At 38.8% G+C, this 23,107-nt stretch overlaps 1 protein-coding gene across 1 annotated transcript in view; it reads left to right on the top strand.

Moving 5' to 3' along the window:
- Positions 1-23,107, top strand: part of Usp24 (ubiquitin specific peptidase 24) — a 132,771-nt gene that overhangs the window by 72,899 nt on the left and 36,765 nt on the right. The window contains exons 29-41 of the mRNA XM_050136087.1: positions 452-537; positions 733-826; positions 2,655-2,810; positions 6,257-6,354; positions 8,804-8,899; positions 9,013-9,241; positions 9,863-10,022; positions 11,487-11,642; positions 12,618-12,688; positions 13,951-14,111; positions 18,836-18,897; positions 20,833-21,024; positions 22,144-22,261. Of these exons, the coding sequence (XP_049992044.1) occupies positions 452-537; positions 733-826; positions 2,655-2,810; positions 6,257-6,354; positions 8,804-8,899; positions 9,013-9,241; positions 9,863-10,022; positions 11,487-11,642; positions 12,618-12,688; positions 13,951-14,111; positions 18,836-18,897; positions 20,833-21,024; positions 22,144-22,261 (1,679 nt within the window). The remainder of the gene's footprint in view (positions 1-451; positions 538-732; positions 827-2,654; positions 2,811-6,256; positions 6,355-8,803; positions 8,900-9,012; positions 9,242-9,862; positions 10,023-11,486; positions 11,643-12,617; positions 12,689-13,950; positions 14,112-18,835; positions 18,898-20,832; positions 21,025-22,143; positions 22,262-23,107) is intronic.

The following is a 23,107-nucleotide window of genomic DNA, read 5'->3' as shown; positions in this document are numbered from 1 at the left end:
CTCTCTCTCTCTCTTTCTCGGTGATTTTGTTCACATTTTCTTCCCTGATCTTTAGCAAAACAAGGGTAACCTTTTTTCAGCTTGAGTTGCACGTATCTGTGTGTTGGATGTGAGTGGACACATATAGATACTACTTTAATTTTGTTTTCAGGTCATTCATTTCCTTCCTTATGTTTTCTAAAAGTCACTGATGAACTTATTGGTGCCTGTTCTCTGTTGTGGTGCCTACGCATGCTCCTTACTTTACATCACTTCTGCTGCCTTCTTCTTGGGCCTTAGTCCAAGCCAGTAGCCAGGGGAAGTGTTGACTGAATAATATGTTTCCAGTCTCCCCCAAACTTTGTAGTCCCAACCTTCCAGTAGTATTTTTATTGTTTGTAAGTTTGGTTAGAAAAAGAAATTTCTGTTCTTAGTATGTATTTATAGTTGGCTGTTTTTGTTTTTCCCTTAGGAGAAATCTCTCCCTGGTGTGGTGATGGCACTTGTATGTAATGTGTTTGACATGCTATATCAGCTTGCCAATCTAGAGGAGCCAAGGTAAATGCATGTATTTGTGAGGCTTGAGAGCAAGTTATTAAAAGTTGATGACCCAAGTAAATGTTGCTTGAAATGTGTTTTATTTATACATGCATACATAACATACATATATGTGTATTATATATACCAAAAGACTTATTGCTAAAGCTATAGCTTATATGTAAGAAATTTATTTTATTTTTGAAAATTTCTCAGGATAACTCTACGAGTACGGAAGCTTCTGCTCTTGATACCCACTGATCCAGCCATTCAGGAAGCCCTTGATCAGCTGGATTCTTTAGGCAGAAAGGTATTCATATTTTTGATAGTTATTTAACTAGCTTAAGATTTTGTGTTATGATTCATTGAAAACATTATCTGAATCCTACAAAGGTCATATGATAGAATCTTTCTATAATACTTTTCCCTTTTTAAAAATACTCTTGCCATAAGTTAAAATCAGAAATTTGGGGGCCCTATAAAAGATCCAAACAGATCTGATAATGAGATAAAGTTTTAGGAAGAGCCTGTGCCTGGTATAAAAGAAGTGACTGGTGCACAGAGATATGTACTTACTGTCGGGGATCAGGCAGTTCTGATGGTGTTGAGATGTTTTCCTTTTCAAGATGCTGAGGGGGTTCTCTGTAGATGTCAGTGCAGGCAGAGTGTTCCAAGAAGAGGTGAGAATGGGAAGTCTATTCAGATTGACTTCATCAACCTGTATTAAACCTTGGGGAGTCTGATGCCACATGGTTTATTCCCAACAAATTTAAATAGTATAACTTGGAAAAAAGTTTCCCAGTGTAATACAATACACAAGGAAGCATAACTACATCAAAACTCAACTCAAAATACATGTCATTTCTTCTATGGAGATGGGCTCAGAAGATTGGCTACCTTTACTAGCTTAAGGGCCTAGGGAAGGATCTGGCCTGGTCTCAGTCATACAGATAGCATAGAGGTCGTTTGGGCTATTAGCCACCTCTGGTTCTGGTTGTGGGAGTTTGGGGAGCGCCTGACTATATAGATAATGTAAGGGCCATTTAGATTGCTAGTCACTTCCGGTCCTGGTGTAGGAGCATGGCATGGACTTGACCTACAGATAATGCAGACACCAGGCTATTAATCACTTCCAACTCCCAGCTTCCTGGATGAAAGAACAGGTTATGTGTCCATTCCTTTGAGAGGGCAATTCAGTGTGCTTAAAATTCTTGATTTTCCTGTAGATCTGTGAGTGTAGGGACCTTTGCACTCCCAACAAGATGCCTCCCTGGATCTGATTATTCTGTCTAAAGTCTTTGTATAAGCGAATCATCATTACTTTTTTCACAAGTAACACTTCCGTTCTTTTTGACTGAACATTTTGGTGTCTGCCTGTAACTCCAACTTTCAGGAGACAGAGGCAGAAAGATCTAAGTTTAAGGTCAACCTGAACTACGTATTAAGACCCTGTCTCAAAAAGACAAGGGTTGGGAATTGTAATATTTGCCCTCATACAAAGACCTGTCTTCAGTCCCTATCAATGCAAAGAAAAAAGTAAAAATAGTGGTTTATTTTGTTTAATTTTCAGAATATTGTTCCCCAAGATATTTACATATAAACTATTTTATATGTCATATTTTAGTTACATTGTCAGAAGAAATTCATTTATGACAAAGTTGTTGAAACCAAGTTTTGTATTTAATATTTTAGTAGTTGGAAATTGGATCTGCTCATTTGTGTCATCTGTGGCTTAGGTATTAATCTGAAAGAACTGTTGTAACTGTGAAACAGCGTCAGCCGGAAGCAGTCCTCAAGACTCCTCTGCTAGCAGCCTTACAGTTCATTAAAAGCACAAAAATTAAACATGGGAGAAAATGAAGATGACTTTCCTAGTATTTCATAGAATGCAGTCTCAAAGCATTCATGAAGTGTTTGGCCATCTTTCATTAAACTCATTGTGTGCTTTGTTAGTAGAGAATTAGGTGGTTTTATGAAGTAGGTTTGTTCAATCGTTTATTTTTTTTTCTGAGAACTTAGTGTGGCTTATAATAAAGAGGAAAAGAGCACAAAGTGTAGAGATCTGCTTCTCCTTAAAGTGTGATTTTAAGACACTTTAAGATTTTAAGAAGTGTTTCTTCCCTACCCTTTAAACACAGAAAACCTTGCTCTCCGAAACAAGCTCCCAGTCTTCAAAGTCTCCGTCCCTGTCATCAAAGCAACAGCATCAGCCCAGTGCCAGTTCCATCTTGGAGAGTTTGTTCCGCTCTTTTGCTCCTGGCATGTCAACCTTCAGGGTGCTCTACAACTTGGAAGTAAGAAAGATTTTTTTCCTCGCATTTCCTTTGACAGGCCTATTTTATTATGGGATGATCTGCTGGAAAATTAATGTAGAAAAAAAGAGATAAATTGAAACTTTTTTCACCTTTGGAAATTCTTAATTTTTTTTCCCCATTTATACCTCTATGCATTGTTTACTCACAAAATAAGATCTAAGTAAAGAATTGGGAAATCTTACATGTCCTGCGTCTCATTGCCTTCCTCTGTAAGCTTTGCAAGTCTATAATGTGAATTATCTTTAGATTTCTTGGTTAAATACATTATATTTTTTAAAGTTGTAGTTAACGTAAATATAGATTTATGAAGAATTTGTCAAGAAGCACACTAACATTACTATTTTAAGTTCTGAGAAGACTATTAAATGAATTAGAGCAATTTTAATTATCTTTTATCTTACTATGTTTTATTTAGTCATTTAGGGTTTTATAATAAATGCATAGACTGAGGTAGCTTAAACCACAATTTATTATTGCTCATAGTTGTGGAGACTGGGCAACCCCAGATCAAAACGTCAGCTGATTCAGTGTCTGATGTGGCCTATTTCCTGGTTCATAGACAACTGTGCTCTTCCTGTCTCCTCACTTGGTAGACAGTGGGTGAAAGGGCTCTTTGAGGTCACTTAGAGCACTAATCCCCCTCGTGAAAGTGTCACCTTCATGACTTAATCATTTCCAATAGCCTCCACCCCATAGTATATACTGGGGATTTAAATTTCAAAAAGTGAATTTAGGGGGTGTCTTAGTTAGGATTTTTATTGCTGTGAAGACACCATGACCATGGCAACTCTTTTCATTGGAGTGGCTAGCATGCAGTTTTAGAGGTTAAGTCCATTATCATCATGATAGGGAGCATGGCAGCATGCAGGTAGACATGGTGCTAGATTAGCTGAGAGTCCTACATCTTGTAGGCAGCAGGAATTCGACTGAGACACTGGGCAGTATCCTGAGCATAGGAATCCTCAAAGCCCACAGTGACACACTTCTTCCAATAATGCCATACACACTCTAACAAAGCCACACCTCCTAATAGTGCCACTCCCTATAAGATTTTAGGGGCCAGTTGCATTCAAACTACTACAAGGGACATATAATCAGTTGCCCAATGCAATTATTTATCTCATTAAAAATAGCTTTAAATGAATATATTTAACTCACCAAACACTGCTTGTTTTCTGTTTACAAATCATTACAGTGGCTAAAAAGACAAAGTAGTTGCTTCTTGGTTTATTTGAGGCACACAGGGCTCTGGATGTACTTAATCAGGAAAGGAAAGTATAAACAAAGTGGGAAGTATCTGGGTACAAACACTCCTGCTCCCAGGATGTCCTGGATCACAATATTTGTAAAATCCTTGAATGAATTGGCTTTGTCCTGGAGAGATATATCCACATCATTAACGAAGTAGCCTTAAGTGTATCATGAAGCCTAATAGATAACAGATAACTTGGTTAGTATGCATTTTAAGTAGATTTTGATTCATAACGAATGTCATAATTAGTAAGGGGAAACCTGTATTTTCCCTAAGGTTTACTCATCTAATCTTATTTGGAGTATATAATCATACACTTTTTTATATGTTCAAAGTATGATGATATTACATATTAGCCTTAAAGTATTCATTTTTGTGAAAAGACACATTAGTTTATTTAAAAGGAAAATATTTAGTAAAACATTTTAAAAATGAAATATGACCTTATATAACATGGACATTTAAAAATAAGTACAATATTCTAAGACAAAATTGTTTTGGGCCTACTTAAACTTAAAATTTTTTATCTTTTGATTTCTATTGGATTAACTGCTTTTGAGATGATATTTCTGAAAAGTTAAGGTGTAATTTCATCATCTGTATTTGAGATCACCTAGCAAAGCAAGACCAGCAGTGGGGTGTAGCTCATCACCAACGACTTACATTTCACTGTCATATAACCCAAAGCAGTGTGATTGTAAAGTATCTCCAGTGTAATTTTAGGGCTGCAAAGGGACTGTGAATTCCTTTAATAGATCTGTTTTGCTTCAGATGTACAAAATAAGTGGAAAACCTAAGTCTCCCCAAAGCTGGTGCCTAAAATGATAATTTCCTTGAATTTTGCTCACTAACTTACATTGGTCTACCAGGAAATCTCAAGCTTAATACTATAAATACCTCTTCATTTCAAGAAAATTGATTTTCCCTAAACTGTAGCTCTCTGAGAATGGGGTGTGAGCAGATAACTGGACTCCCTATCTCCCTTGTTGTATTTACTCTGAAACCGAGGAGCTCTTTCCCAAAGAGAACCTAGGAAGAAGGTGTCTCTAGTCAAAACCCCACATTAAGCGCATAAGCTTAAAATGCCCATAGCTTTATAGAAGTACAATTTTTAGAATAGAAAGTAATTTGAGTTCAAAATATCTAGTTTAAAACTATGATCATGAGATTTTTAAATCGTAACAACTAAATGAGCTATTGTTTCCTGAATACTTGTTTGTACTGCTGCTCACCTTAAAATTGTATTTCTCTTAGTTTGACAGTCTGCTGGTGTGTAGAATCATTATCCTCCTTTAGCTGATGAGGAAAATGAGGCAATGGAAAAATTACATTATATGATCTCTCAGCTCATAGCTAGTAAAATTAGAACATGAACTGGTGCTAGAAATTGGTACTGGGTTATGGTGATTTGTGTAATAGAATGCTCCACCCACCACAATATTCAGTTAAGCTTTAGGTAGGTGTTGCAGTATCAGAAAAGGGTGGAGATATTAGAGTAAAACCACCTAGATTTGAAATCTTACCGTGTGGGGCTGGAGAGATGGCTCAGAGGTTAAGAGCATTGCCTGCTCTTCCAAAGGTCCTGAGTTCAATTCCCAGCAACCACATAGTGGCTCACAACCATCTGTAATGGGGTCTGGTGCCCTCTTCTGGCCTGTAGGCATACACACAGACAGAAGATTGTATACATGATAGATAGATAGATAGATAGATAGATAGATAGATAGATAGATAGATAGATATTAAAAAAAAAAGAAATCTTACCATGTGACCTTTAGCCCCCTTCCTTACAAAATAAAATGCACGTACCTAATGCCGAGCATGTGTCTAGTGAATAGGAGCTGTGTTCTTTAGGGGCTTCAGCTCGCAGTTTTTGTTTTTGAACTGTTTATAAAACTCTGGCCTCTGTGTTTAAAGAATGTATTTTGCTTATTAAATAAATTTATTTGTTGTTATCTAAACTTGAAGGCATTTCATGAAAAAACATGGTTCAAAACTTGGAAAAGAAATCCTAATTAAATGCAGTATGGAAAAATGTGATTGTCTTTGTTGGGGAGAAAATCAGACTTCATAGACTTCTGGGGAAACTAAGATGTGGAAATTAAAGAAATTCTGACTTGAGTTGTTTCTACAGAAAAGTTAGGGTGATTAACTTTGCTTGCTTGCTCCCCAGGTTCTAAGCTCTAAACTCATGCCAACAGCTGATGATGACATGGCAAGAAGCTGTGCAAAGTCCTTCTGTGAGAACTTCCTCAAAGCAGGAGGTTTGAGGTTTGTGAGTTGCAAAACCAGTTCTGTATGGTCATATTAGTTTATTTCTCTCCCAGAAGCCTTGCTTATCCTCCAGTGTATTGTGTGAAGCATTATGAGGGTTAAAATGAATAGGAATGATGCTGGATCCTTTAGGATATTTCTCTTCATTTTCTGACTTTTGACTACTTGGTAAAACTTAACGAAGTATGTCTGTCTCCCCTCTGGTAGTGGGAGAAGTTTCCAAGAGGAATACTGGTGAAGCAGCCATCTCTGTTTAAGTCCCCGTCAGTTTTGTTCCCATATTGCAGCAGCATTAATGCTGGGGAAGCAGGGTTAATTGGGCAGAACCCTTTTTGTCAGAGGCTTGTGCTTAAAGAGTAACTAATAGCTAACTAGCTAGCCTGGAAGTAGGCATGTGGTTTGTAAGTGGCATATTGCCAGCGCTGAGGGGAGGGAAAAAGTTGGTAATAAAGGTAGGAAATGCTTCACAAAAAAGGGGGGGGGGTCTTTGAGCTGGGAATTGAGAATGAGTAGAATTTTCCCTAGATCCATAAGCAGAGAAAGAGTTCTAAACCAAGCTGAGGGCAGGATGAGTGAAAAGCATAAAAATGTATTGCTTGTCTCTTGTATTACAGTTAGACCTGAGTAAAAGGTAAAAGTGACAAAAGGTCCTCAAGCAGAAGACCAACGTGAAGCTTATGCAAAGAATGGTTAATAGAAGTCCTGTGTGGAAGAATAGCATAGAAGAGAAGCCGGGCTGGGACCTTGACGATAAAAAGGGAAAAATGGGGGTTAAAAGAATTCCCAAGCAGCAGCTTAGTAGCTAACTCAATGGTTAAGAGTGTTTACTGCTTTTACAGAGGACCTGGGCTTGGTGCCCAGTACCCATGTGACAGCTCACAATCATCTGTCTGTAACTCTAGTTCCAGGACATCCAGTACTCTCTTTTGACCTCTGCAGGATATTGCGAGTATACACATGCCCATAAAATTAATAGTAAAATGAATGTGGAAGGTCTGAGACACACAAGAAATTTTTTACTGTCTTTCTTTCCCCCACTTTCTCCCTTGCCTCTCTATCCCCACCCCGCAACCCCTTTCCTTGAGACAGGATCTTTGTCTGTAGCCCAGGTTAGCCTAGAATTAACTTTCTAACACAGGCCTGCCTTGGTTACATCAATTCTCCCGCCTTGTTACAGCCACCATATCCAGTTTCAATCTGCATTTTAGAAGTAGTCTTCTTTAAAAACTAGTTTCAAAAGCCAGGCATAATGGCACATGCCTCTAATCCCAGCACTCAGGGTGGCAGGGCAGGTGGATCTCTGTGAGTTCAAGGCCAGCCTGGTCTACAGAGTGAGTTCCAGGATAGGTAGGACTGTTACACACAGAAACTCTGTCTCGAAAAAAGAAAAAAAAAAAAAAAAAAAGAAACGAAAGCTTATTTACCCAAGAGTTTACATGTCTGTGATGGTCAGGCATTATGCTTGGACTTTCTTGTGTGTTTGTTAGTTCGTGTCTCACACATTGTTTTAAGCAGCGGGAACAGAGCAGCGAGTAGAGTAGACAAAACCTGTGTCCCTATAAAGCTTGCAGCCTCCTAGGGAGGGCAAGCAGTAGGCCAGTGAGTAAAAGTTTATGTTAGAGGGTGATAAGAGCTAAGGAGAGAGTTAAAATGGGAAAATGTCCACTTGATTAAGTGACATTTTACAAAAATTTGAGAACTATGGAGGCGCAAGGCTTGAAGATAGCTGGAAACCAGTCTCCAGAAGAGTAGCTAGTGTCTACTCTTATATGGTAACCTATATAGAACACCAGAGGCCAGAGTGGTTGAGGCCAAATGAGTGAGGAAGAGAAGTAGGGTGCGGCATTCTGGGGACACTTGAGAGCAGGGTATGGAGCCCCTTACACTGCTGTGCACACTCTATCTTTTCCTTCCATGTGGAAAGCCATTGAACAGCTTTGTGCAGGCAGGTACCATGATCTGGTCTCTATGTTAAATGAATCAATCTGGTTGACCTTCTGAGAATAGATTTGGAGGGTAGAGAGGTAAGAATAGAAGCAGGAAAAATTAGGAAGCTTTTGTATAATGAAGTGTCTAGTGGAGATGGGAAGCAAGTTTGACTGAATATAACAGTTCTTGATATATTTTTGAATTGCTAGTTCCACTAATACCACGATGTGAATTATTCAGTGACGGCAAACCAGTTTGTGAGAAAGTCTGCCACCTGAACACACTACCTTGCTTGTCTATTAGGCTAAACCACAAGTCCAATTCTTACAGAAGTCCTTGTGGAAAAAAAATATGGAAGTCCCTATTTTTATCAAAAGAATACTAATGTAGATAGTTTATTTATATGTAGAAACTTGGTTACTAAGAACATTTATGGGTTATTACATTAGTTACAGACAGTTTTCTATTTTAAAAAATTGATGTCTTTAATATGTTTCCTTTGTTCTTTCTTTTGAAGTTTGGTTGTAAATGTCATGCAGAGAGATTCCATCCCATCAGAAGTAGACTATGAGACAAGGCAGGGTGTTTATTCTATCTGTCTACAACTTGCAAGGTATGAAAATGTATTACATTATTCTCACAAGGCAATATTTTACTTTTTTTTTTTTTACAAATTTTACCATTTTAAAATAGTATGAAATAGCTTTGTTATTTTTTATTTTTAAGGTTTTTACTTGTTGGACAGACAATGCCAACATCATTAGATGAAGACCTCACCAAAGATGGCATAGAAGCACTTTCTTCCCGTCCTTTTCGAAATGTCAGCCGGCAGACAAGCAGACAGATGTCCCTCTGTGGGACCCCAGAAAAGTCATCCTACAGACAGTTATCAGTATCTGACAGGTCTTCCATTAGGGTTGAGGAAATTATCCCTGCTGCTCGAGTTGCAATACAAGTAAGTGGCTGCTAATTATAGAAGTATAAGTACCTCCTACTTGGGAGAGGGAACTGTGGGTATGGAACAGCTCCTGTGTGAATACTGCTTTCAAGCAGTTTAGCATGAGTGGGAAAGACAGTGACTGCAAGTACAAAAGTAGCTTAATCAAGGTGAAACTGCAGAAGCAAAGCGTTCTGGGAGGCTCAGCAGTAAGGGGTCTTTCACCAGGGCTGTCCTGTGTTCTTTAATTTGAAAATGGTGCCTGAGCTAAGTCTTAAGGACCAAATAGGGAACAGGGTGAGGGAGTTGGAGAAGAGACTTATTCAAAAACAAAACAAAACAAAACCAGAGCTCACGTGCTAAGTCACAAGGGCATTCATGGAAGCTGAAGTGTACTGTGCACACTTTAGGAGAGGAAATGACAAAACACCAAATTGAGGAATGATTGGGTAAAACCAAAACATGGAGCTTAGAGACTCCAGTTAACAGGTCTTAAAACTGAACAGTGTGGTAGTGTGAGAGGGCGATCCTGGGTGACGTGGGAGGGAAGAGCTATAACCTGCGGCCACAGGTCAAAGAAATCAGTGGATGTCTTCAGGAGCACTGCCTTCCCATACCACCCTTTCTGTCCCTCCTCAGACCATGGAAGCAAATGACTTCACTGCCACCGTCGCTTGTTTCATGAGACTCTCATGGGCTGCAGCTGCAGGACGGCTCGACCTTGTCGGAAGTAGCCAGCCGATTAAAGAGAGTAATTCTTTGTTTCCTGCTGGAATTAGAAACAGACTCAGCAGTTCAGGTACTGTTTTAAAACGGGACAGTGCTTTTAAGTAAACACAGAACAGTATGTTTCCCTATGGCTTTTCAGTCCTTGGTGAGTGAGTGAGCATGTGTGCGTGTGTCAACATCTATATACGTATGTGTATATGTACTTATAACAATAATAATTAAAGAGGAAGAACCCATAAATTTGGGAGGGAGTGGGGGTATTGGATGGCAGATAGAAATGATGTGAATACACTACTCATGTAGAAAAATCTAAAAAAAAAAGATAATAATAAAACATTAGGCAAGAAGTAGCTGTAAGAATAATTCATGTGCAAGTTTATCAAATTATAAAAAGTTTTTTTCTCTTTTGAACATGAGTAAAAATTCATAGTCTTGATACCTTATTTAAGAGAAAGGGCATTTATTTTAATGCAGAGAATAAATAGAGATGTCAAGTTCAACCATCTTTAGTTTTGCTGAGCCATGAAAGTGTGGCTGAAACATGAATTCTTCAGAAGTCTGATGTAGTAAACAGTTCCTTTCTTGGTTTGGAATGGCTCCATGCTCACCCATGTCTGTCTGTCTGTCTGTCTGTCTCACTGTGTGTGTGGGTGTGGTGGGGCTCATACATAATGTGTATGTGAACTAGGAATCAACCTAAGACTATTGTTCTTCAGGCATTTCTCTTGCTTTTTGTTCTGCGGTGAGGGGACTGTTTGGAGACAGGGTATCTCATTGCCTGAAGTCATCCATTTGGCTGGGCTGTCTCAGCAAACCCTAGGAATGTGCCTGTCTCCACCTCCCCAGCACAAGCGTGTGCCACCATGCCCAGCTTTACATGAATTATGCGTATTGAGTTCAAGTTCTCATAATAAGCATTTTAATAATAAGCATCCTTCTAGGCCCTGTCAAATTATTTTCTATTAGGCCTTTTTATGTGGTTTTATTTCTTAACTTTGTTTGGTTTTCCTGCTCTGTATGTTTATAAATACGTCAATAGTAAGAGGTTTTTCTAGTTTGTTTGTTTGTTTGTTGTTTTTTGTGATAGGGTCTCATTGTAAACCTTGGCTGGGCAGGTACTTGCTATATAGAGTAGGCGGATTCAAACTCAGGGAGATCTGTCTACCTCTACTTCTTTGTTACTGGCATTGAAGGTCTGTATAACGACACCCAGCTTAATAATAAAAGTCTTTTTTAATTATGGCATATAATATGCAGAAATGTTAGGTGAATGATATTTTTATATTCATGTAGTCCATCAAGATTGTCTTACAAGATATAAGACATTCTCCCATCTGAAAGTAGTTTTATCTTGTGAAAACGTTTTGAAATCCTGCAAATGTGTTTAAGGACAAAGCAGTTAACATGTATCAAACATGGAGATTACGTTTCTTTTCCCTAGCAATGCTTTCTTACAGTATTTACTGTGCACAAGGACTCTGAATTTTACTGTGTGATCCTAGGAGCCACACAAACTTGTGTTCTCTACTTTCAGGAAGCAATTGCAGCTCTGGCAGTGAAGGAGAACCAGCAGCTCTGCATGCTGGAATCTGTGTCCGGCAGCAATCTGTGTCCACCAAAGACGCCCTAATTGCTGGAGAGGCTTTGTCTCTTCTTGTTACGTGCCTGCAGCTTCGGAGTCAGCAACTGGGTAAGGAGATGGCTTATTAGTAATTTGTTTCTTTGGGAGAAAACTAGATTTGTGAGGAATTGACATTGCTTTATAAAAAAACTTCTTTTAGTGAGAGAAGGGGTGAAGAGAATAAGGATCCAGCACCCAAACTCTGCCTAAGGGTACTCTCAGGAAATACTTAGAAACAATGTATTAACAGTTCACTTTCAGATGTGTACTAATTGTCTAGTCTTAGCTGTAATTATTTCAGACCACCAGAGATACAGAATTAATGGTCATGGTGTATTTTTTTTTATAGTTTATTTTTATTTCCTGTATAATTAGTGTTTTACCTACATGTATGTCTAGTTACAGACAGTTGTGAGCTGCCATGTGGGTGCTGGGGATTGAACCTAGGTCCTCTGGAAGAGCAGCCAGTGTTCTTGACCACTGAGCCAACTCTTCAATCCCAATGGTGTATTTTTTTAACATTCAAACTAATTGTATAATTAATTAATTAAAGTAGTATCTGCAGAGATTTTTCTTTGAGAACAAATGCATTTGAAGAGTTTTATATGAGAAGCATAAATCATTATGAAATAGCTTTTCAAACCTGTACCATACTTTTTTAAAATATTTTTCCTGGAATTGTTTGATTTAGAGATTTTTCAAGTTGAAAAAATACAGCTTCTCCACGTTTTTATCATGTTTTCTTTTATCATGTATAAACTTAGTTTAGGTTGTATTTTTTTATTATTAGCACTGGTAATTTATAAAGATAAGACTTCCTTATTTTGTAACTGGTACATAGGAGATAGTGGTGCTAAGATGTGCAATGCTACACATTCAGTTCCCTGGGATTTCTGGACAGACATGGGATGATCCTAGGGTTTGACTCTGTTTAGAAAGGAGAAAAATTTCTGCTTAATTTGAGCTTAGGAAATTACTCACAAATACCAACATTTTGTAGGTACACCACCTAATTAATTCTTTTTCCTCCCTCATTCTCCTTAGCATCTTTCTATAATTTGCCATGTGTTGCTGATTTTATCATTGACATTTTGCTTGGATCACCAAGTGCTGAGGTAAGGATTTCTGTTCCTTAGAAAACCTTTTGCTGGTATTGTTACGGGCTTTCATAAATGCCACCACTCTGAAGGAAAAGTGACCATTTGGACTACTGCCTGCCTTCTGTCTTTTCCTCCACAGTCCAACAGAACTTTCAGCACTGGTGGTGGAACTAATTGAGGTTTGATTTTGTTGTCGTTGTTGTTGATAATGACCAAAGAGCAGCCTCTGGTGTTGATCATCTGTGACCTGCAAGGGCAGCAGGAATTAAGCTTTAACATGTTGGTCAGAGTCTGGAGAGATCACCTTCAAACCATGAACTGTCGATTGCGTTGGGTGGGTTACTCAGTCTAGGGGTTTGTAACCCACCCTGCAATCAGTTATTCGGAGGGCGCTACCTGGAAGGGAATGAGCTAGGACAGAAGAATGAGGCCAAGCAGATTTGTCAAAGCCCCCTTTATTAGGATCATGGTTGCTGTTTATATAGCCCCTGAAGGGTAGGGAAACTGTACTCTTGCCGCGTGTTCCAGGTCACATAGGCCAGGTTCGTCACGTAGGCCAGGAGGTAGGCCAAGAAGTCACAAGTTGCCACACCTAGTTCCCTGGATAGCTGGAATGTAAGGCGGGTTCCACTAACAGATAGCTCTCCATCAACAGCTTAATTGGGTGTGGGACAGGTTTTGTCAATAGAACATAATTATGGGTGTGAGGTTCCCTGCAGACTCCCCAGGGTGATGGTTCCTGTAATGATTTTTAGGGGGGAAATGGCTCGTGACAATGAACTTTAATTATGTTTTATTTCTTTCATATGTGACCACGAACATGAACTTTTTAAATATTTGAAAATGGCGTTTTCTGACTTTTATTTTCATTGAGTTAAAGACCTGTTGTCTCAAAGTAATGATTAGTTTCCAGATCACCCCCCCACACACACACACACACACCTGGTTTTTCAAGACAGGGTTTCTCTGTGTAACCCTGGCTGTCCTAGAGCTATCTCTGTAGACCAGGCTGGCCTTGAACTCACTGAGATCCATCTAACTCTGCCTCCCAAATGCTGGGCAGAGATTAAAGGTGTGTGCCACCACCACCCAGCAACACATTTATTTTTAATTAATCCATTTACTCAGCAGAGTCTTTAGCATTCAAACTTAGAGTGGTTACACCTTTCTAACATCTCTCAGTCACTCGAATGAGTAAATGGTGTGGATTTCCAGTGTTGCTTTTTAAGTGGTCTGGATTGTTGACGATCTGTCCTTGACCACTGATCACATTTCAGATCCGCCGTGTTGCCTGCGATCAGCTGTACACACTCAGTCAGACAGATACTTCAGCCCATCCAGAAGTACAGAAGCCAAATCAGTTCCTCTTAGGAGTCATTCTCACAGCTCAGCTGCCTCTCTGGTCCCCAACCAGTATCATGAGAGGAGTCAACCAGAGGTATGTAATACAAAGAGAATCTGGAAAGGTGATTGTTTATACTACTCCTGTGGAGTTCATATGGTTCTTGAGACAAAGGATTTCTTTCCTCATCTAGCTCCAGGCTCTGCATATTTTCTCCCACACAGGACAAGAGAGCTAAATACTACCAGGCTCCCTTCTCCATCATCCTTTTTCCCACCTTATTCTCCCTAATTGGTGCAGTCCTGAGGTTATTTGAGCCAGTTTCTTGGGTCAAGGTCACACTTCTGTCCCCTTGCATATTGCTTCCTCAGCTGAGATATCTTATGGAGTCTGTAGATGATTATGGGTAGTTTGGTCATCTTAAGAAGACTTTGTTTTCTAATCTATAAACATGAGATGACTCATTACGTCATGTTTAATTTCTCCAGCAGTGTTTATCACTTTCCTGCATAAGACTTCTCTCCTTGATTAAGTTGAACCTCAAGTAGTTTATTATTCTTGGTACCATTGTAAAATTGTCTTCTTAATTTACTTCTCAGATTTTGCACTTTATAAAAAAAATTATTTAAAAGGTTTTTTTTTTTTGTTTTCATTTTACATACCAACCACGGTTTCCCTTCCCTCCCCTCCTCTCACTCCCCCTCCTCTTATCCCACCCCACTCCCCATCTACTGAACAGAAAGGGTAATACCTCCCATGGGGAGTCAACAAAGTCTGACATACCAAGTTGTTCAGGACCAAGCCTCTACTGCCTGTATCGAGGCTGAGCAAGATATCCCACCATAGGGAATGGGCTCCAAAAAGCTAGTTCAAGTACTAGGGACAAATCTTGGTCCCACTGCCAGTGAGCTGACAGCCTACCCAAACCACAGAACTGTCACCCACATTCAGAGGGCCTAGTTTGTTCCTATACAGGTTCCCCTCGCTGTCAGTCCAGAGTCAGTGAGCTCCCACTAGCTTGCATCAGCTCTCTCTGTGTGTTTCCCCAACATGATTTGACCCCTTCACTTTTTTTTAAAATATTTATTTATTATGTATACAATATTCTGTCTGTGTGTGTATGCCTGCAGGCCAGAAGAGTCCCTTCACTTTTATAATCTCTTCCCTCTCTTCCACTGAACTCCAGGAGCTCAGCCCTGTGCTTAGCAGTGAATCTCTTCATCTGTTTCCTTCAGTTACTGGATAAAGGTTCTATGATGACAGTTAGGGTAGTCACCAATCTTACTACAGGAGAAGGCCAGTTCAGGCACCCTTTCCACTATTGCTAGGAGTCTTAGCTGGGGTCATCCTTGTGGATTCTTGGGAGTTTCCCTCACGCCAGATTTCTCCCTAGTCCCATAATGACTCCCTCTATCAAGATATCTCTTTCCAGGATATCCTCTCCCTCGCTGTCCCTCGCCCAACTCAGCATTCCATTCCCTCATGTTCTCCTTCACCCTTCCCTCTGCTTAACCCCCCATCTCCCCTCCCATTTTGCTCAGGAGATCTTGCCTACTTCCCCTTCCCAGGGGCATCTATGTCAGGTTTTACACTGTTTGTGGGAGAATCACAACTTACTTTTGTTTGTTGACTTTTATACCCTGTAACTTTGATAAATTCAGGTCAAATCTTTAGGGTTTTCCATATATTAATATAAGTTTTTCAGATTAGAGGACAGATAAGTCCATTTCTACTTCTCCACTTTGGATTCCTTTTTTCTTGCATACTTGCTCTGACTAGAAACTTCAGTGTGCTGTTGAATAGAGAAGATGAAAGTGGCCTTCATGCTCTTAGGAAAAGCTCCCAGTCTTAGACTATTAAATGGGAGGTCCCCTGGAGTTTTCATAAGTGGCCTTTACTGTGTCGAGGTAGAGCCTTTGGTTTCCACAGAGTATTGTACAGTTGGTCAGGCCCCTTTTTGTTAGACTTATTATTTTTATTTAACGTGTATGGATGTGTCTGTGTACCATTTGTGTTCCTGGTGCCTGTAGAGCCCAGAAGAGGTGGAATCATCTGGCACTGAAATGTTGTGAACCAAACGCATGTCCTCTGCAAGAGCAGCCAGTGCTTTTCACCTCAGCCATGTTTCCAGCCTCCATGGTGAATGCTTTTATCTATATCTCCAGAGCCGATTTGTGTGGCCTTCTTCACTCCCTTTCTGTTAATGTGGTAGTTCAGTGATTTTTTTTTCCATGTTTGACTGACACTACATTCCAGGAAATCAGTCCTTGTTCATGTTACATAAACTTTTAAGTGTGTTGACAGGATTTTTGCTTTAGCAGTTATGAGAGATGTTATATTCTAGTTTTCTTGTGGGATCTTTGTCTGGCTTAGGTGTTAGGATAGTATTGTCCTTATAAGAGTTAGAAATGTTGCCTTCTCTCTTCAGGGTCATAAAAGAGTTTGAGAAGGACCACTGTTGTGTTTTAATTGTTTGGTAAAATTTGCCAGTAAAGCTTCCTAGCATCGTACTTTTCTTAGCTGGGAGCTGTTTTATTAATGGTTGAATCCTGGAATTTTTTTTATTTCATCTTGAATATTTTTCTGTAAGTTGCTTATGGTACTCTCATAACCTTTTTTTCTGTAAAATCAGTGGGAACATTCTCACTTTGATTTCCAAGTTTAATACTTGAGTTTTTTGAGGATTTTGTTGTTGTTGTTGTTTTGTCAATCTAACTAAAGATATCAAGGTATTTCTTAATTCTGTAATTTTTTGATCCATTTTGAACTTTTTAAAATGTGTACATTTTCTGGACAAGCAGTGTCCTTGAGTTGTGTGACAGTCTCTCCTGTTTGTGGGGCTTCACTAAAGGATTAGCTCTGTGTGTCAACATTTGTTATACTTACACACTTTCTAATGCAGCCATAAATTATTTTTATTTTATGTGCATTGGTGATTTGCCATGGGTGTCGGGTCCCCTGGAACTGGAATTAGAGACAATTGTGAGCTGCCATGTGGGTGCTGGGAATTGAACTCAGAACCTCTGGAAGAACAGTCAGTGCTCTTAACCTCTCAGCCATCTCTCCAGCCCCATAGTTGTGTATTTTTAGTAATGAAAAATAATTGTTTAGTAATTTAAAACTCATTTTCAGGAAATAGTTTACCTAGTAGACATCTGAACTAAAAGTAGATATCTTCTTTTCCTCTTGTGGAATTGGAACTTTTTCTAGGTGAAGTTTTCGTAAACATAAATGTATTTATTTGAAGGGTGGTGGTTCTCAGGTAGAAGTTTTCAGTTGTTTAAGAAGTTGAAGCTGTTGGGCTTGTCCTCACTGTGAGAGTTACTTAATTCCTCTACACTCGAGGAAAAAAAGCAAAATGGAGAGTGCTCCATAGGTGTCTCGGCGGTTAAGAGCACTTGTTGCACTTGCAGAGAACCTGGGTTCATTTTCCAGCACTCACATGGTAACATCCATAACCCCAGTCCCATGGGATCCAGTGCCCTCTTCTGGCTTCTGTGGGTACCAACAATACACATGATGTACATGCCTACATGCAGATAAAACATTCACAAGTAAAATAAAATGAATAAATATTTTCTAAACAAAAGACGAACCATGAGATGAGATGTTTTAATAAAAGACCCTTTTGTGACAGTCTCTTGACTTATGAAGTGGCTTTAAAGGTTTTATATAATTGAATAGTTATACTTTTCATGAATTTGATGTTTGTATCTCATAACATTTTAAAAATATCTTAATTTGGTATATGATTAGCAAATACCAAATCTTACTGTGTCACTAGTCACCAAGGTTTTTATGTATCTGTTTATTTTTAACCCTCAAAAGACCTGAGTTTGGACATTTTATTATTTGTATTTTTAAAAAATTTTGGTTCATTATACTTGCTTGAGCCACTTATATCTATTTGAATATACTGGCACGTTTATTTTATAATAAGACTATAATAAACATTTAAAAATTATAAGACTGATAGAAAGGAGGTGTCCATGGACTCTAACTATAAGTAGTAGAGCTAAGATTGAAACCAATCTGATTCTACTGTCTGTGCTCCTGTCCACTGTAATACAGTCTCGTTCTAGAATATGTGCTCCCATATACTGTAATACAGTTTGATTCTAGAATTTGTGCTCTTGTCCACTTTAATACAGTCTGGTTCTAGAACCTGTGCTTCTGTCCACTTTAATACAGTCTGGTTCTAGAACCTGTGCTTCTGTCCACTTTAATACAGTCTGGTTCTAGAACCTGTGTTCCTGTCTACTAATACAGTTTGGTTCTAGAACCTGTGCTTCTGTCTACTCTAATACATTTTGGTTCTAGAAACTGTGCTCCTATCCACTGTTAATACAGTCTGATTCTAGAACCTGTGTTCCTACCCACTATGATAGAGTTGTAGAAATACCCTATAATCTACATAATTTGTTTCTCCTTTTACTCTGTTTTATTTTTCTTCTTCATGCTTGTTTGATATTTAATTGTCATCAGTCTTTCTTGTTCTTTTATTCATTGTTTCTTAAATTAGCTCCATGTGGTTAATTGGTATGTAATGATTCATATTTGAATGAACAAATGCATTCAGTGCTTATGTTATTCTAAAACATGATACATTTAGTGATTTTCCTTCTCTTTACACAGTTATTCCTAGACTACAATTTGACAAAATTATTAATTTATTTCATGCTAAAATAGATATTTAATATAAGTATATGGTTGGGAAAATTATCTTGTTCAACTGCTTTGTGATCTTATTTTTAAAAGGAAAATACGATATTTTTTAAAATCAGCCTCTTTTTAGTAACTGGAATCTATCTGATTTATAGACTGCTGTCTCAGTGTATGGAGTATTTTGATTTGCGGTGCCAGTTATTAGATGATCTGACAAGTAAGTAAACATCTCACTGGGACTGGGGGCGAGATTAGACCATATGTGACCTGCCTGTGACAAAGCAGGAAGACAGTCATTTTGTTGTTTTGATTTGTTTGGTTTCTTTTTTTTTTTTTTTTTTTCTAGACAAGGTTTCTCTGTGAAACAGCCCTGGCTGTCCTGAAACTCACTTAGTAGACCAGACTGGCCTTGAACTCACAGAGATCTACCTATCTCTGCCTCCCGAGTGCTGGGATTTCAAAGGCGTGCACCACCACTGCCCAGCTGACATTTTGAATGTTGTGTTTTGTTTTCTTGGAAATAGCATATAAATCCATATGCCATTGATGTCTACTTCTCTTCCATACCCAACCAGTGTGTAGAGAAAGCTGGCTAACTACAGTCTGCCAGTCTCATTTGTAGTTGAACTAAGAGAAATAACATGAGGAATCTTGCTCTCTAGTGTAATTTATTCTGTCACATTTTATTTTTTAAGGTTTATTTTTACTTTATTTTTGTGTACATGTTTGCATTTGTGTGGATGTATACATGTATACATGGGCGCCTGCAGAGGCCAGAAAGAGGGTATTAGATCCCTAAGACTGGAGTTAACTGGCTGTTGTAAGCTACTTGATGTGAACACTGGAAACTGAACGTAGGTCCTCTGGGAGAGAAGTCAGTGCCTTTAACCACTGAGCACCTCTCCAGCCCCTGTTCTGTCAGTCAGGGCAATTATTTAAGAGCTAATGGAATCAGGCAAAGCATGTTGATAGCGACAGAGGTCAGTCAGTGTCTAAAGTAGCAGTGTTAGAACTTGCATTTTAGAATGTGGAGATTTTACCCATCTGTACTTTTAAATAATGTAAATATATTATAAAGAATGCAAATGTCCTTTGTAAATTTTAGCTCTTCAGACCAAGTGTTTAATATATTCCCTACTGTTTACCCCCAAATTCACTTCAGATTACAAAAAATAAAATTTAGGATCAATAAAAATATTGATTGGAGTAGAACATCAAAGCGAGATGAAATAAACACCCCCTCTCTATTGACAAGTTGTACAGCCCACCCAGAATTTGGTGATGAGGTTCCTAGAGGACTAAAGGGACAGCACATGGTTCTCTGTGCCCTAGAAAAAGAAACAGAATGGTTTCTCAAAAGAAATCTTTCCAGAACTTCATTCTAAGAGAAATTTCATGTAAAAAGTATTTCTTCTTGCAAATGGTCACAAAGCTCTGGTATCTGGTGACTGATACACCTCAGCAACAGATCTGCAAGCAGGTGCTTTCATGACGTTCAGATCAGATCTCAGTCTCTAAGCAATGTGATGAAATTATCTTGTTGGAGACTGGGGAAACATAGTTGGACTGTGTGCCTTGACTCAAGTATGGGGTGTTTATATGTAGAGAATGGGACCATGTCCAAGTAACTACCAAACCTCATAAATACTTTTCAGCCATGCGTCCAGTGCAGAATTTGGTTGTTAGTCCTTGTTTGGCAGGGTAAGGGAGAGATTTGCTATAGAAACAAACTTATTCTCTGGAGTTTGATTCATTGTTTAGAGATGTAGGATTATAATGCTTGACCTTTCTCTTGAGTAGATCTTCCTCTTTAGTTTAGAAAGCACAGTGAAGAACCTTAGTTCTCATTACTGGCCATCCCTCCCTTTTCTTGGGAGGTCTTGTTTCCTAAACCAGGTGCTTTGTTAGAGCAATGATTGTCTCCATTGTCTCATACTTAATGTATAACTTGGTAGCCCACACAGCAGGTGCAGTCGAGTGTTTAGTTTATGCAGGACATAGCCTTGATAGTATCTGCACCAGAAGGTTTTGTGAGTCTGTAAAGTTAAAGATTAGGACTTGACTCTGCTTCTTATTCAGGACTTTGATTTCATGAATAAAAAATGTTTCTTTGTGATAGATATCTACCTCCTCACTTTTGCCCTCTTCTCAGCCTCAGAAATGGAACAGTTACGAATCAGCCCAGCTATCATGCTTGAAGATGAGATTACATGGCTGGATAACTTTGAACCTAATCGAACGGCAGAATGTGAGACCAGTGAAGCAGACAACATCTTATTGGCAGGACATTTGCGGCTCATTAAGACCCTGCTTTCACTCTGTGGGGCAGAAAAGGAAATGCTTGGTAATTATTGCTTCTTTTTATTGTGTGGAAGAGTGCACCTTAGTTCTCAGTTATTGCCAGTGTTGTGTGTAATTGGGACAATATGTTAACTGCTAAATGTTCCATGAAAAATTGACCTTTTAGGAATAGGGAATTGTCTGCAATTTTAGTAACTAGCAAACCATAGGGTGTTTTTACCTGTGTCATTAAATCACGTAGAGAATTTTACATTGTTCAAAATAGTCATATCATATAACTTTTAATATCAAGTAAAAGTTATAATTCAGACTAGGTTTATCTCTTTTGCTGTTACATAGTTTATAGCATATCTTCATTCTTATAAGGATGATTCTTAATTAATTTATTTATTTTTTGGTTTTTCGAGACAGGGTTTCTCTGTGGTTTTGAAGCCTGTCCTGGAACTAGTTCTTGTAGACCAGGCTGGTCTCGAACTCACAGAGATCCACCTACCTCTGCCTCCTGAGTGCTGGGATTAAAGGCATGCGCCACCACCGCCCGGCTATAAGGATGATTCTTATTTGAGGAGGTAATCACCAGCCATTACCTCCTCAATGTTGGAGAAAATGTTAAGATTTCCCCTGAAGTACAGTTATAATTTGAAAATATATATCCAGATGCTATAAATTATATTCAGAAAGCAAACTGGAATATAACTTCCATAGTTAATGCACTAATTTGACTCTCTACAATCTTCCTGGATATTGAGGATACATAGAAAAGAGTGATCTTAACCAGAAAGAAGGAGTATCATTTTGCCTGAAGGAGATAGGCTTAAAAGTTTCATTAGCCCTTGTGTGGAGGACTTCTGTTGTCCAGATTAAGCCTTACTTACTCAGAACATTCTACTTGTGGTGTTCTCGGCACTTGTGTTTCTGGGGTGAGAGCATAGACTCCTAAAAGAAGGCACATCACCTGACTGCTTTTGACTTTGATCCTGGTCCCACCGCTCCACAAATCTGTGCCACACAGTAAGCTCTCAACAAGTTAGCTTTAACTTGAACCGGATGCATTGCTGTTGGGTGGCCTCCGGGGCCTGTGCTGTTCTGATAGGAAAATGCAATAGGATCTTTGAATTAAAATCTGTGTTCATCTTCAATGTGGTATTATGCTCTGTTCCAGGTTCATCACTCATTAAACCATTGTTAGATGACTTCCTTTTCCGAGCTTCTAGAATTATTTTAAATAGTCATTCTCCAGCCGGCAGTGCCGCCATCAGTCAACAGGACTTTCATCCAAAGTATGGAAAATGCACGTTGTGTTCAGTTTTGGTAAAATCTCTTAATTCACAACTGTAGTCAAAAGATTTTCTTAACTTGGAGTTTGTCTTCCATCGTGTGAGTTTGTTTGTCCTGTGTTTTCTACCACATTGCACGCAAATGCACGCAAATGAGCTTTGTGTAACATGTGCCTAGCACATAGTGAGCACAGAGAAAGTGCTTTTAAGCTCTCATCATCAAGGCGGGATAGTAAGTAACTATGGTCAGTAACAAGTTCCAAGTGAAACAGAGGTGGTAGGAATTATGTATAGGGGTTGGGAGGATAGCTCAGTGGTAAAGCACACACTTAGCTATGTGGGAGGTCTTGAGTTCAAGCCCCAGCACCAAAGGGAGAATAAAGAACTACCTCTAACTAAACAGACTCCATGTATAGGCTTCAGGATTTTTTAGAAGAAGGTTCTAGAGCCTTGTCATATATTGGGTCATACTCTGTTCTCATATCTGCAATTGCTAATAATTTATTACAGTTCTGATTTTGGAATCAAGGTTTTATATTAATCTTTGAGGATATAAATGTGAAATATCCATGTATTTTGTGACCCTGCTCAAGCTATATTCAGGCTTTAGTCCATAGAAAAGGCAGCAATAAGCTTTAACTTAACTTGTTACGAGCTGAACTTAATTTTCATAAGAACAGTGTTACCTGACTAACGCTGAAGAGACTCTTAATTTCAGAGATAGCTGGTACAGGCAAGGCATAATAAGCACTATGAGGAGTCACATGAAGTGTCATGTGTAAATACTTTTCTAGCTAGAGATTCTCTTGTTAGCAGAATAGACTGGAAGGCAAGGAGAGGAAATTATTA

Source organism: Alexandromys fortis, unplaced genomic scaffold, assembly GCF_014885135.2.
Source record: "Alexandromys fortis isolate MF-2015 unplaced genomic scaffold, M_Fortis_MF-2015_v1.1 scaffold_13, whole genome shotgun sequence".
Taxonomy (NCBI): domain Eukaryota; kingdom Metazoa; phylum Chordata; class Mammalia; order Rodentia; family Cricetidae; genus Alexandromys; species Alexandromys fortis.
The sequence above is the reverse complement of the archived record's forward strand: the minus strand, read 5'-3'. Positions and strand labels throughout refer to the sequence as shown.